Here is a 15,324-nt window from a genome sequence, read left to right as displayed (position 1 = left end):
TTTTTGTCCTTGGGATTTGTTTGTCTTTTTGCGTCAGTATTTTTTTATCAACAGTTTTCAACCACCACTCCTCACTAACGAAGAAATGCTAAGGACGGTATCCATTGCATCGTTAAAGAGTTGATTTCCATTCAAATACAGATATTGTTTGATATCAGTTTTTTTTTAATCAGATAGATCTCTCACCGATACCACTGAAAGTATGTTGATCGAGTATTTCGAATGTTGTGCTTGTAGCAAACATATAGCTGGTCATATATATACTGATGCTATATACATATAGCTGGTCATATATATACTGATGCTCAGTGGCGTAAGCTGCACTGCGTCGGCGCTTTATATAAAGGATAATGATGGTTTTAAGCGGATGATTGGAAGATTCAGGAAATGAGAAGTTGATGAAAGAATTAAGGCAACAATGTACATGTCAGACTGTCATTTATAGAGAGCTGCAAGACCGACTTCTTCGATATATTGAGTAAAGATATTGGTGCCGTTAATCATCCATCTCAGTATTTTTCCCGCCGTTAATTAACAGCACGTCACTAGTTATTATACGGAGGCGGATAAAGTCTCTAGATGGCCTTTACAAGCAAACGCCTACGCGCACGGGGATTGTTCTAATTAAGTTGGACCTTCTCAGTGATAGTAGGGAAATTGTGTGCCGCAGCACTATGATTGGGGTCATTTAGGTGTAACTATACCATTACAGAAATATTAAGTATGTTTAGGCTTATTGCCTGCAAACATATATGTCCATCTCAACGTCAACTCTGTTACCGCCATGCTTTTTAGAACAGCTGCAGAAAGCTACCTTAAGACCTTGCCTGAATTTCTTGTATTTAAACTCATAGATGATTGGATTGATGACTGAATTAAAATTAAATAGTAAATTACAAACTACTTTGGTATAGCGGTAGCCCTTTGATCCACAGAACAAGAACAGACCCTTCTCAGTTAGATTTATACAAGGAAGGGTAGCTAAATAACTCAGTGTCCACAGTATAATGAGAGCTCCTAAGACAGTTTTAAGCATGCTGACCAGATTCTGTCTAGCAATCAAAAGATCATAGGCAGCTGCCCTTGCATGTTGCAGGTTCAATGCTTTTGCTTGTCTCTTCAGAGTGACCTGCATTTTGTAGTAGGCCAAACTCATTAATGTTAGGGGCAGCAAATATCCAAAGAAAAAAGAAAATATGCTGACTAGAATTGGGAAAGCGGGGTGTGGGTGATTCGCTTCTGAGCAAATCTCGTTGACGTCATCACTGGGTTCGATTGTAAACAGAAATGGTACAGGCAATACAAATGATATCATCCAAATCATAACAATTAAAGTTATCATCCGTGCTGTTGTGAGTTTCCTCGCATAGTGTAGAGGGTGAACTATGGCAATATACCTCTCTAATGTAACCACACAGAGATTGTAGGCAGAGGCATAGCACATTGCCCATGCTAAAAACCTTGAGCGTATGAGTCGGCAGAACAATTCTCTCAGGCCAACGTCTACTGGAGCAAACGCGATGAGTTCACATTCTGATGCAGAAAGATAAAATAAGAACACTTGCAGACACAGCAGCATATCTGCAACAGCCAAATTCACCAGCAGGTAGTTGGTCATGTTGTGTAGGAACTTGACCCGCAGGATGACGAAGCACACTAAAAGGTTCCCTACGACACCAATAACTGCTTCTGTTGCCATGATATGACATATCCACGTGTCGTCAGTTACTTTCTCATTGTCATCGGGTTCATAAGTTGCATTCATGGCTAGTTCTTTTGTTGATACACTTTGCAACCTACAGCTAATGTTTTTGGTGCTCTGACAATGACGTCAACTCTCTTTTGAAAGACACATTATTTTGCATGACAATAAAACTGGAGAGATGTATTTCTGGTCACCGTCAAAAGTGACAGAAAAGCTGTTTAAAGTTTGAATGATAGAAAGTGAAAAAAATGTGAGGTTTGCAGTAGCATGAGCCAAATCTCGCTTGCGGCTATGGAGCTGGTTTGGTACCTAGACGTTTCAGACAGTTTGCCCTGTATGTCTTAATGCAGGCGACTGCCGGACTGTTGGGGGTGCTGGGGCTTAACAGGAATCACTGGTGGTCGCTAGGGCGTAATGATAAGATGTACGGTGTGGCGGATCCGTGGTGATCACGGACGTGTGCGGGTAGCACAGGTGTCGGATGGACACCTGTGCGTTAAATCGCTGTAGCGTGTCAGTTGAGTGGAGGTACAGATGCAGGCAGGAATGAGAGATAAGTGTCTAACGTGCAGAAGACCCATAGGCGTACTAAGAGGACCATGGACCTAATCCCAACAGACCATGGGCCTATGGTTAGGCTGCTCGTTGAGTTGTGGGTAGCTCATCATGTCGTTGATGATATAGGCCTAGCTGATACATTGTGGAACTGTGTTGCGGTAGTAAATCTCGATTGCCTCGGAAAAGGCGGGTCGCCAATGCTCTATGCCGGTGGTGGTTTGGTTGTTCCCAGTTAATGATGGGGTTGTTTACTGTGCGACGATTGATAGTCGAGGTTTTTCCTTCAGTCCATGTTTGCCCGTGTTGGCCCCGTGCTTTGTGTTCCTTGGTTCTGGTGGTGATGTCTCTTTCTGTCCCACCAATGTAAACTTTGCTTATTCAAACGGAACTCTGTTAATTGCAGGTTTTGTCATGGATCAGGCTTGTCTTGTACGTCAGTGTTTTAATTCAATAGTTTTCACTCACCATTCCTCCTTCACGAAGGGATGTGGATGAAGGTAGAATTGTTCCGACGGTAGGAGTTTGTAGCTAGTTTGTTCTGTCATCACGCTTTTGGACGCGTCGCTGGTGCATGTGCATTTTGAAGATACCTAAACATAATATGTGCAACCACACCTTGTTCAAAATAGCACAGCTCTTCAAAGTCCGTGAATCACAAACAAGTGGTTATGACCCACATCAAAGTCCATGTGATCAATTTTGAGTCAGAGTGTTTTCGAGCGGCTGTTGAAGGGAAAACATCTATAGTGGTAGTTTGTCAATGCATTCATCAGCCAGCAATTATGCTAATGTCTTTCAGGACGATAAGGCTGTATTCGTCAACATTCGCTACAGTGCTCAATTTTATTCTGCTCTTGTTAGTTCACTGCATGCAACTCGTGCTCCGTGGAGCACCCATCAAGTGCTGCGACACTTTTATTGGTTGTGGAGAGAATTTTGTGATGGTAAATTATTATCTAACACGACTCAGAGCTTTTAATTAAAGATGTCAAGAGACGATGAATGTTGACTGTCACTTAATTGGATGTAGTACTGTCCGTCTTCTCTGTTATTACATTATATAAAACCTTTGGTACTTTCACTTGACCATTTTGACGGCTTCGTATAAATTCGACGATGTGAATATATTAACTTTCCGACATAAATCTAATGTGGTGTAACAATATTCAAGGCGATTTTATTTTAGGTTGGTATAACATTAACGCTTTTGTTTTTTTGTATTGGTTTTTTTAATTTTTATTTGCGGCGCTCTACAATAATTTTATTCACGTACGTACACACTTATACATACGCTCTACCGAGCAATCAACATTAATAGAGATATTTAAATAGAGGCATATTTATTGGAAATGTTTCACGTGACTTGTTCTTATGTTTTTATGTGCGATGGAGATTTGCTAAATGCTATGTAGCAGATCGAGTGTGTTATGCTTGGACTTGAATATACCATAATATGTTAAGTTGGAAAACCTCTTCTATTTTCGTTTTCCTTTTCGGTGTTTTGCAACGAAGAGTACAAGAATTCACACTTGGGCTCACAATACAATCCTATAATTCGGGCGATTCACGATGCAATGCGCCACCAAGAGTTTCCCATGCAAAGTCCGTTTTTCAAATTTACGGTCGACAATAAAGCACGGCCCATTTGAATGAGTGTCAGTAGGATTTCAGCTAACTTTGTTATAAATTGGGGCACAGTCTTTTGCCGCCTTACTAAAAACAGTGAGTAAATGAAAAGAAACGGGCAAATAGATACTCGAATTATACGCTGACGAACCAACTGACCGGAAAAACTAACGAATTCAAATCTCCCGCGCTGCGAATTTGTCGATCATCTCCCACAATGCAATGGGAAAAATGAACTCTCTGTGGCAAACTCTTGGTGGCGCACTGCACTGTGCAACGCCCGAATTTGCATTCCTTGTTCATTATTTGTTTCGTTTACCTCGAGATTATTTCAGATTTAATTTTAATGAGTGACTTATAAAAAACGAACTTGAGTGAAAGAAAAGCAGTAATTTCCCTGGTAAGTTGCCTGTCATCCCCTAAATTAACCGACGGACATCAGTGACGGGGAGAATACAGATTAATGACAAGTGGGGCCTACGTGTCTCTTACTCAATTTATCCACGGACTATTTATCAAAAAAGGCGGTATATTACCCCTCTAAATTACGACCAGATCTGAACATAATTGCCTTCTTTGCCGCACTCATCAATCATTCATTTATCTAGCATTTGACAATCGACTGCAAAAAAAATCATGTGATCCAGAATAACATGACGCTGAATGTTGAAGGATACTGTGCGCTAGTGAGCAGCCGCCAAGTGGCTTTCAGTAAGCATACAGCGTGCATGATAAGCTACAAGCTTGCTACAAAAGCACAGCACTTCTAGTTCTCGATGGATGCTCTCCTTTCTTAAAGATAATTTCATTGCAGCTTACTTTCTGTGGTGAAAGACAAACACTGACTTCTTTATTGCTGTCATGTGCATTTCTTGGTACGTGTAATCCACAGCTGATTTCAACCGGCCCCTTAGGCAGGCTTTTCGCTAGGAATCCTTTAACCACACTGCCGCCCTCAAATGCCCAACAGATTTTGACGATCTAAGGATTAGGCCCTATAAGTTAACAAAATTTGTCAATGGCAAACAATTTGCTGCAAATTTCAACTATGAATTCAACCCTGGGACCTGTTGACAGCCCGGAGACTACTACCGGCAAGTGGGTCTGTCAGATCATGGCAGCAGAGGGAGTTATCGGTGTCTTAGGAAACCTCTTAGTGTGCTACGTCATCCTGCGCGTCAAGTTCCTACACAACATGACGAACTATCTGCTGGTCAATTTAGCCGTGGCTGACATGCTGTTGTGTCTGGCAGTATTTTTCAGCAGTTTGACCGCTGTCCCTGATTGTATATTCATTGATTATGTGCCGGCCAGTTTTGGCGGCAAAATGCTATTTTGCAGATTGGTAGCGTCCGGTTTTTTAACATGGGCCTTGAGCTATGTTTCGGCTTACAATCTCTGTGTGGTAACATTAGAAAGGTATGTTGCTATTTTGCATCCGCTACATTATGCAAGGAAACTCACAGCAACACGGATGAAAATCCTGATAGCCCTGATGTGGGTGACGTCATTTGTTTTTTCGGTACCAGTACTCTTTAGCATCGAACCCAGCGACGATCCCGATCGGGCTTGCTCGGCATCCAAACATTCTCATTGGTCACTTTCTGTGCAGTTTACAAAAACGTTTGCATTTCTCACGGCCTACTTACTGCCCCTAACACTGATGAGTCTGGCCTACTACAAGATTCAAGTCACTCTCAAAAGACAAGCTAAAGCCCTGAACCTGCAACACGCAAGGGCAGCAGCCTATGATCTTGTGATAGCTAGACGGCGTCTTGTCAGCATGCTTACAATCGTCTTAGGAGCTCTCATTATCCTATGGACACCGGGATATATACATGTTCTTCTTTGCTTGGGCACAGCGGACGAGAGCCAACTTAGTTTCTGTGGTACAACGAGTAGCAAGTACGTCGCTTCGATGTCTGCCTTTGCCTTCTATTTCAACTCCGTCATTAACCCCATCATCTACGAGTTCAAGTACAAGAAATTCAAGCAAGGTCTTAAGGCGGCTGTTTGCTGCTGTTTTTCTAGGCACGGCAATAACAGAGTTGACGTTTAGATGGTGCCACTGTGAGAGTTGAGTGGAATGTAAGTTGTTTCATTTCATTTCAGTTCTTGATGTCGTGCCCACTTAAGCCTTTACCCTCTGCTAAGAGCTTGGTGCTGAATTTAGGTGGCTCTCCTTATGACAAAATCGAACCCATTTTACATTGACCTTTAACAATAGACAAATAAGCCTCAGTACTAATGACGTCACACTTTGTTTACGTGTGTACTTTCCTACGGTGCTCTGCAATGGACCGTGAGCCCCCACTGGCTCCATAGGAAAGCACACACGTAAACACAGTGTGACGTCATAACTTCAGAGGAGGAAGTCACTTAACACAATACTACGCGTGCGTTGTGCATATTGGGATCGGCAGCTCGTCCTGAATCTGATTTCATTTAATAACGGAAGAAAAAAAATACTGTCATTCATAATTAAAGGCATTATTTACTCATTTTATCAAAGAAAGCGATACTGCAGTTTTCTAAGTGACAGTCAGACATGTACATTATTGCCTTCGTTTCTTGCCAAACATCAACTCCTGATTTATCAAAGCTTTCAATTATCTGCTAAAAACCACCCGATCCCTATTATCAAGCGCCGACTCAGTGCAGGATCGGCACTGAACGTAGGTGGCCTGCAGTGAGCATACAATAATGTGTGCATCCGCAATTGGGCGACACACCTTATTCAGGCGACATATACATGTCGCTCTTTTGTGAAAACGACCCTTAGGACAAGGTATTTTTAATGTCACAGACCACCTAGATCGATTCTTTGTGATCGAATTAGTAAAAAATACCGAATTCCCAGTATTTCTTTTGGATGTACTGACCATCTGGGGGATGATTGCGCTCTGTGAGTGCTTTCTAATTAACATGTTTCATATATATTTTAATGTTAAATTAAATTGTAATTTAATTATGTTATAGCTTCGGTTTGTGGTAAAAACATGTGGTTATGTCAGTTTCGCTCAGTAGATTAAGTTGTTCTACTAGTTAAAAAGGGACTTGTCCTGCTTATTATCTACTTTTTACTAAGTAAATTGAAAGGCGATGAGACTTAATTTTAATCGTATTTGCTTTATCTTTAGCTTTGTAATGATTTTCACTGAATTTCACTTTTTCGCTTTTAATTTTTTTTTTACGCTCATGTCTAATCTTGACCTAATACTTTCAGTTGTATTATTATTTTTTTCTGTTATTTAAGATAAAGGACAATTATTCATTGACAGTTACAGAGAATGGATAAACAACTGAATAATCAAAACGATTGCCAGAAACTTACCCATCAGTCTTCTCAGATGATATTCCAATGTCTTATTTGATCCAAACGAAAGAATTCCCAGTGGTGAGTTAGATATTTCGATGTGTACTCCAAACAAATATCATGGTCAGCGGTCTTCATTTGAGAGGACAATGAAAATGGTTCCACAAAATGAGCTGCTCACCACTCTTCCTTGTGGTTGGTCTTAAAAATCCTCAATCCCGTACGCTCGCATCGATACTATTTTAATAGTGTTTTTAATTCAATACATTTGCGTAGCTGTAACGTATAACTCCATTTGGATTCGAGAGGTAACAGAGATGATGTATACGCACTACAACCCACCAATGGCGTCTGCATGCATGTATGACTCTTACGTACAGCATTTCTAGGTTAAATGTACTCTGCATCGTGATGAATGGAACACAAGTTATGCACCTATGCAGAGGATTAGCATAAGATCCAATAAAGGTATAAGCGCATAATTAAGGACCGGGAGTAAAGCTTTTACATAGCTAGCCAATGCTGAACAATGGATCGAATTCATCTCATAGCTCAAAGCATTAACAATAATCCACACTTTTTGTTCCCTTGTAAACAGGACAATAGTTGCGGGAGGGATGTAGTTTAGACAAATGTACATCTACTTCAAATAAATTATACAAAAAAATATAATACAATCGAATAGAATGTTTCATTTTAAAATAAAGATTTCAGGTTGAAAAAGTCAGGACAAGCTTAAGCTTCGAGTATATATTGTGATACTTTTATTATTCATCTTTTAATATAGAAAGTATTCTTATAGTTACAACACATCATAGAATTTTACGCATGCGATATAACAAATGTCAATAATATTGTATTTCATTTACATAAACCTCGACAAAATTACAAGGCTGCTCGGATAATTAACAATTGATGACGATCCAACTGGAATCGAATTTCTTAAAAACATTTTCTTCGCAGTCTGATATTCCTCTTTTTATGGATCACTTTTATGTACAAAAGTTAGCGATATGTGAGAAAACTATCGTCTTTCTATTCACAACAATTTAGTTTGTTTGTATATTTACAGTAATTATTTATGTATTCACGAGCCAATATTAACAGATATCATTGTAATAGGCTACAGTGTGTCCTTCTGGTTATTTAAAACTTGTACAATGTATAATGTTTTTGCTAAATATCACGGAATTTTACTGGGAGTACGAGCACAAATAATAAAGGCCCACTGTTAAAAGTCACGTTACTAATAGATCAAATTCCGTTAGAAAATGACCATGATAAAGCATAAAAAAGATGAAGGACCCTGCTGCAACCTTAAAATTCCGTGTTTGATACTTGGGATTTTAAAACAATGTACATATTCATTTTAACGTAATGATACGTAGGTGTGACCTTTAATATTCCTGAGTAGCTCAATGTCGGAATCCGAGACGACGGATTTCTGGTTAACGTAACAGGGATTTCCTTAATTAGCTGTTCTCAATTTCGATTGGTTCCGAATAAACAGATTCGAAACCAGCGCGTAGCTTCCAATGTGTTTATAGCGCGCAATGGTCTATGAGCCTCCGGATTTTTTTAAACATGGCGAGATGTGCTACAACAGTGCAATCCAGACATTCCAACGGGTCTTGGATTATTCCGCTATCTCACCCTCCTCAGCAGTCTCTCCGTACACGGCATTCTGGACGATATCTGCCGTACTGCTGGACGAGTCCAGCCGCCTATAAAGCTCCTTTTCACCCTTCTCGTCAAGGCTCACCTCGACTTCTCCCGGATCTGCCATCGCCTTTTCATCGTCACTTTCGTCACCGTCGTGGGCCGACCTGTAGAAGATGAGGGACAGCGTGAAAAAGAGGAGACTGACCGCTTTGAAACCCACGCCGATGGCCAGGAGCTTCCAGGCCAGCATCTGGCGGTCGTATAACCAACACGCACCTCGAGTGCCGCAGTCGTCCTGCCACAGGAGACAGCTGGAGTCTAGAACGCTGCCGAACAGTAGAGGGCCTGGTACTGAGCCTACCAACAAACAACGAAAAGCATCGTGTCAAGCATTGAAATGGTTTTGAACATTGTTTCTGTATCTACATCTGAAGAATAAGGTTGATGAAACATCCGAAGGGAGATATCACGTCGACTATAGCCCTTTACACAAGATTCGATTTATAACAGATGAATGAGAAGATTTGAAGACTCACCTAAAACACGAGCAAAGAGCCATTGTACTCCCAGGGCAAAGGACCGTTGCGTTTCAGGAACGCATCTAAGATAAATAAGAGAATCGAATCGAATTAACACACAAGTGCACTCGTTAAATCAGAACAGGGTATGTCTTGGTTTTGTCTCCCTTTTCGGCTTCATAAGTTTAGTCCGCCGACGTCACTTGACGGACTCCAGTACAATAGTGATCCATTTCCTGCTATATAAGAGGCACAACTTGTTGGTCATAAGAGGCCCATTGTTAGTGTACCGTCCTTAGGTTTGACCTAGCGGTAGCAATAGTGGGATTCTTGTCAAGATTGGGTCGGAGACAGATACTAAGCCGGAGATGACTCCAGGTTTCTCGTGAACAACGTAAGAATCGATTGAAGTAACGGACGCTCTTCTATGAGCAAACTATGCAATTTACCTTAAACACGTGTTCGTCGCAGGTATCCCTGGCATGAAGTTGAAGAACATTGTGATGAAATATCCGACCAGGAAGAGCGGCAAGACGACGCCGCAGTCCACGGGGCACTGTCCCGTGGTGACCTGGAGAGATGACTCGGTCCAGTTACCTATCCCCAAACAGCTGCATTCTGAAAACACCTGCAGTAAAGAGACAAAAAATATGGCCATAGTTGTAGTAAGGATGTAGCAGACCATAGTATAGGATATCCTTTCCTCAATATTGTCAGTGTTCTCTTGTCTCTGTATTAATGTATCCATCTTCCCTGTTGTCCTCCAGCGTGCTCGTCATTTCCTTTCTTCTCTTCCTCTTCTTCTTTCACTTTTTCCCATGTTGCCGATGATGTACTTGTGTTGAATCACAAGTCATCCCAAATCTATCAGAAGTCCGTAAGAAGTCCGTCAAAAGTCCATCCCACGCCCATCACAAGTCATCACAAGTCCATCACTTTCTGTCACAAGTCCATCACAAGTCATCTAGACCCAGGTCACGCCCTCTTCCGGTTAAATGAACCGTGACGTGAGTTACAGATCAACAATATGACCTATTGAATTAATGTTGACACTCACCCCATCTTCCGAGAATGACTTGCAGCCGGCGTGGCAAGGGTCGAAGTACTGCAGGTTGTTGTCTCCGCACACTGGATTGTAGTCTGCCGTTTCGTCGCATCCACAGTCGGCGTTGCATGGAGATTGGAACGTTTCCTGGACGGCAGATCTGTACGAACACCGACAAAAAGAATTGCATTAATTTCCGAAGACGTTTGAAGATCCGTGTCAGTGTTTCTATAACAGAAACCAGTGTTAAATGTCGGTTCGGTTTTGCTACAATACAAGTGACCAGAAGAAATAATATACGGCGAAAACAATGCACATACAGATACAACATTCAACTATTTATAGCACAAGTAGCATATAGTGGTTCAACAGCAGTCAGTTTGAAAACTCTAAGGGGAGGTTCTGGTTAATTATATAAACTTACTCATTTGCATAATAATTGGTGTTGATCCCGGCGACTATTTCCTGTGGACAGGTCAGCAATAAGACAAATGCAAACACGATGACTATGACGACGCTGACAATGCTTAGTCGCAGCATTCCCCGTATTTTCAGATCGAATCGCTTGATCAACCACCCGCCGAGAAATGTAGATCCAACAGCCGCCGGCACAGCGAAAATACCTACGAACGCAAAACAGTCGTCGTGTAGTCAGCACGATTACATAATTGGCATATAAGGTACGAATTATATATAAACAAGCAAGACACTGAATGAGAAATGTAATCAATAGCAAATTTTTATCCACGATACCGTAGCGGTGCATCCTTGCCCTCCCTTAATTTCACTTCCTTGGCCTGGCTCCGAATCCTGCCAAGGCCGACATTATTTTGGATGGCGTGTCCAGCAAGGGCACTTATCATAACATGTCAATGGCACACATTACAGGTCTGCAACCTTACCGACAATGGCAGCGGACACACCGGGCGCCAGGCCATACTGAATGCCGAGAATCTTGGGCGAGAAGGTAGCGAAGCCGCTGATGACCAGACTCTCAGCGCTGGCCGCCAAGCTGACACAGACAAAGGTCGGGTTGATGAAGAGGAACTTGACTGCCTTCGGGATGTCGGCCAACTTGGCGCCAAAATTGGGCCGTGTGACTTCCTCCTCGTGACCGGCGATGTGTGCCTGGGACTCCTTCTCAGCTCGGATTTTAGCGGTGGCTGGAACAGAAGACATTTTGTTTTGAACCATGTCTTAGTCCAAGACTGGACTTGGATTTTGTTTCCCTAATGCAACAAGACAAATTATATCCGGTATTGGGAGCTTTGGCACTCGAACCAGCATACGCGCGTGCGTTAGCATGGCTACAGATACTCAGCTGAAACTTACAGCCTTACTGGCCAAATTATGCCAGCGAGTACTTTTCCATTGTCTACGGACACTTCCAATGTTTGAGTTTGTCAGTGTCAGACAATTTCAAATTCAGTTCAAGCAAATTCAAACAATGTGAGCCAAACCTTGTTATTCAGAAATCAAATTCGTCTATAACTGATTTATATAAGGCAAATTCGATTTCTGAATGCTGCCATTCGGCAACAGCTGAGACGAATTTCATCTGTTATGACGATTATTCCCTGCCCGGTGACTGAAGAGGGTGACCAAACTTTGAAACTGATTGGTAAATGACAGGGGGAGTCAGGTTGGCGTAGCAGTACTTTTCTCGCCTTCCACCGCTGTTACCCAGGTTCGAATCCCGCCTGGGCCAACATGTGGATTGGGTTTTCAGTCCCTACCTGATTCTGTGGGTTTTCCCCAGAATATTCTTCTGGGGTTTTCCTCCCACCTCTAAAACTGTAACTGCTTCTCATTGTCTACTCTCTATAGGTTTCGTCAGGCTTTCGAGCTACAGTGCCTAGGGCACTTTTGAGGAATCCTTGGTTTCATTACCAGAAAGACATAAAATAAATAAAATAAAATAAAATAAAATAATTGGTTTTGTTCAAAGCGTATGAAACTTTTCTCGGATGAAATTGAATGTTAGAGTTGGTGAATTTGAATGAAAAATGTTTTAAAATTCCCGGTAAAATCTATATTATAATTCATTTAAAAATATTTGTATTGCTTACTGGGTAATTCTGTTGGGAAGCCGCTCATTGGGAGGGCGACGATGAAGGAGAGGATGGCACCGATGACGAAGCCGATCCACCAGGCGCCTACCCAGGCTGGGTCCGAGGATGTCACATTAACACTGCGTATAAAAAACACATAGAAAACCGAATTATGTACGCAGCAAATGAGGATTAGAGCGTACAACTTTCTCGAAAACTGCAAGGGATACTTTAACAACTAGAGCTAGCAAACGAAGTTCATTGGAGATGCACAACCAATGCAGGCTATTAGAACGTGTAGAGACAAAGCTTAAAGACAAAAGCATTAAAACACAAAAAAAGATCGTCAAAAACCATGCAAACCTGAGATGAAAAAGAAATATCATGTTAAAAATAAGTTTTGTCGAGAGCTCAAATAGCAGCCTTGGAGGCTATAACTGAACGTGCCAGACACACCCAAAAAAAAGGACCTTGAACAAAATGGTGTACGTACTTGTCAGCTTGTAGATCGGTGTAGATACCTAGGAACACGCCACCCGAGACGAGACCAAGAGCTGGACCGAGTGCGGAGAAACCGTAGAACCAAGCTGCCAAAACAACACAGATTATCATGATGCTGCTATAAAAAAAACTAAGGACTTAATAAGAGGATAAATTTGGATCAATTTCCAATTACCACACTGGAAACGAAAACTTGTTCAGCTGAAGAGATTTACAGGGCGTCTAAAAAAACCCGTCAACTTACCAAAGTCATGGGTTTGAGTTCGTCATCCTAACAAGATAAATTAGTCATCATGAAAAAAAATGCTGTCAGTCTGACGACTATTTTGCCATTACGAGTTAAATCTAGATTATGCAAATATTTCATACAGTACAAGTCTATGCAAATCTCTTCTATAAATCTACGACATGTGCATTGGTAGTATTAGCGGTAATTTTTACTTTGGCATTTTTTAAAAAGCTATGCAAACACTAGAATAAAGAACCTTACTTACCCAGATACAGCCCTGTCTGCTTTGTCGTCACGCTTTCGTCCAGCAAAGTGACACCGAGCGTGTACAGCGGAAGGGCGCCCACCCCATGAAACACCTGGGCCACCAGGAACACGTAGAAGTAATTGGAGAGACTGGACTCGCCACCCGTGTCCTCACTGCACTGTGGTTCCCCCGAGGTTCCATTCCTGCAGAGGATGGAGTCTGAGCCAACCACCGGCTGGTACAACTCCGTGGTGAAGTGAGGTAACGCGAATATGACCGAGCCAGTACCCATGATGACCAGTCCCCACGTCAGCCATTTTGGTTTGTGGCCACGCCCACCGATGTACGTCACGAATAGGACGAGGAGGGCGCATGTGATGTCGTACATGCTTACGATGAAGCCAGAAGCTTTACTGCTGAGTTCGAAGCGGCGCTCTATGGTGCCTATTCCAGTGTTGATGTAGCCATTGATGACCAGACCCTATAAGAAACAAATTAAATCCTCTTAAACATCCGACCTTTAATGGCATAAAGGTTCATTTGCACTTATGCATTTTGTTCGTTTGTTTCCAATAATAACACCACTCAAAACCCCTAAAAGAATATTCCAAAACCTAACCTGTTGACGTTTCAGCTCAGTGGATATTACACTTTTCGAGAAAAAGTGAAAAATCTTTCACAACAGTTTGATCACGAAACACGATTTTGTAAATATTACTCTTCATTTCGGAAATCACCTGCATTTCCTTATGTTGTATAGTATTTTGTTTATAGATGACAGCAGCCCTGACGGAATAATTTCACAGGGTGTTTAGTACCTAGTACAATCTTTGATTCAAGTAAGCTTTTTGATAATATTTTTGACAAACTAGCAGGGAACCAGGATCAAGATGTTTCGTGAGATGTTCTCATCATCATTTGACGAGAAACTTTTATTTATAGGTCAAGAGTTTACCAAAGTTCCTAGATCGCATTTTGATTACCTGTGCAGTGGAGAATCCGCACAGGATAGCTAGCAGCCACGAGGCCTTGTTGAACCTCTGCATCCATCGCGGAGCCCAGCCGCACCAACCGTAGCGATACTCGCTCCCCTCCGGGTCTCCCTCCGCCTTCTCCTGATCCGATGTTTCGCCGATGTCACATCCCTTCCCGTTGGCGTTCGGTTCCACCTGAATTTTCCCATTGCCGTTTTCGATCTGCATCCCTTCAGCGGCCGTGATAAGGCCATCATCGTTAGGAGGCATTGTGACTTGTAAACTAATTAATATTTTCGGTAGGCCTACTTCTGAATTGTGTCCTTGTACGCCACTATAACAAAAGAGTAACGGCAAATAGGAATCTGCAAGACTCCACAAGTACCAGTACGACTGCAAAACAACCCGAACTCATGAGGACTTATTAGTGGACAAGGATGGAGGCGTATCTCAGATATTACGTAATGAGTAAATAGCTCTAAGCCTAATGCTAACAGAAACAGAATGATTGCTTATTTGCTTTTATCACATGATCAAATCGTGCGTTGTTGGTTGACAATAGTTCACATTACAGACAATCTTTGCTTTTGAAAAGATGACCAAAAAGGGACCTGCCCAAAGCATCGTCTCGTTCTCGCTTACAACGGTGACACGGGCGTGAACACCAAAGTTACGATACAAAACGAATCCATGGCCTACAGCTAGAAACATCAAATCGTTTCGTCAAAAAATGTCATACTAGATGAAGAACACCAATTACTCATCAACCCTACTTTCACAGAGCATGGAGGTAGGAAACACATGAGATCGTTTGCAATTGAAACAATTTTGCAAATTATTGACATTAAATGACATAAACCTTAATACTCTAATTGAAGGTATATAGCACTGA

At 41.8% G+C, this 15,324-nt stretch overlaps 3 protein-coding genes across 3 annotated transcripts; 1 reads left to right on the top strand and 2 right to left on the bottom strand.

The window, feature by feature from the left end:
• Nucleotides 1-733: 733 nt before the first annotated feature.
• Nucleotides 734-1,765, bottom strand: LOC119725201 (somatostatin receptor type 4-like). The gene has a single exon (XM_038196563.1). The coding sequence runs from the start codon at nt 1,763-1,765 to the stop codon at nt 734-736; it is 1,032 nt and encodes a 343-aa protein (XP_038052491.1).
• Nucleotides 1,766-2,049: 284 nt separating this feature from the next.
• On the top strand, nt 2,050-5,948 carry LOC119725200 (histamine H2 receptor-like). The gene is made up of 2 exons (XM_038196562.1): nt 2,050-2,076; nt 4,974-5,948. Exons 1-2 carry the CDS (start codon nt 2,050-2,052, stop codon nt 5,946-5,948), a joined length of 1,002 nt encoding a protein of 333 aa, XP_038052490.1.
• Nucleotides 5,949-7,954: 2,006 nt separating this feature from the next.
• On the bottom strand, nt 7,955-14,874 carry LOC119724961 (solute carrier organic anion transporter family member 4A1-like). Its single transcript, XM_038196299.1, has 10 exons — nt 14,442-14,874; nt 13,477-13,939; nt 12,975-13,068; nt 12,500-12,621; nt 11,333-11,593; nt 10,855-11,053; nt 10,443-10,590; nt 9,835-10,013; nt 9,404-9,468; nt 7,955-9,224 (listed from the first exon to the last, which is right to left on the bottom strand). The coding sequence occupies exons 1-10, from the start codon at nt 14,700-14,702 to the stop codon at nt 8,842-8,844; spliced, it is 2,175 nt and encodes a 724-aa protein (XP_038052227.1). The 5' UTR covers nt 14,703-14,874; the 3' UTR covers nt 7,955-8,841.
• Between the last annotated feature and the right edge of the window lie 450 nt (nt 14,875-15,324).

Source organism: Patiria miniata, unplaced genomic scaffold, assembly GCF_015706575.1.
Source record: "Patiria miniata isolate m_02_andy unplaced genomic scaffold, ASM1570657v1 HiC_scaffold_18, whole genome shotgun sequence".
Classification (NCBI taxonomy): domain Eukaryota; kingdom Metazoa; phylum Echinodermata; class Asteroidea; order Valvatida; family Asterinidae; genus Patiria; species Patiria miniata.
This window is presented reverse-complemented; position numbering and strand designations above follow the sequence as displayed.

What these genes read in the sequence shown, in the direction of transcription:
- LOC119725201 (XM_038196563.1), bottom strand. Translation starts at nt 1,765, where the DNA reads ATGAATGCAACTTATGAACCCGATGACAATGAGAAAGTAACTGACGAC.
- LOC119725200 (XM_038196562.1), top strand. Translation starts at nt 2,050, where the DNA reads ATGCAGGCGACTGCCGGACTGTTGGGG. An exon ending in CGACTGCCGGACTGTTGGGG is followed by an intron (nt 2,077 to 4,973) that starts GTGCTGGGGCTT and finishes GACAGCCCGGAG; the next exon opens with ACTACTACCGGCAAGTGGGT.
- LOC119724961 (XM_038196299.1), bottom strand. Translation starts at nt 14,702, where the DNA reads ATGCCTCCTAACGATGATGGCCTTATCACGGCCGCTGAAGGGATGCAG. An exon ending in AGTCATTCTCGGAAGATGGG is followed by an intron (nt 10,014 to 10,442) that starts GTGAGTGTCAAC and finishes TCTTTACTGCAG; the next exon opens with GTGTTTTCAGAATGCAGCTG. An exon ending in GCGACGAACACGTGTTTAAG is followed by an intron (nt 9,469 to 9,834) that starts GTAAATTGCATA and finishes TATTTATCTTAG; the next exon opens with ATGCGTTCCTGAAACGCAAC.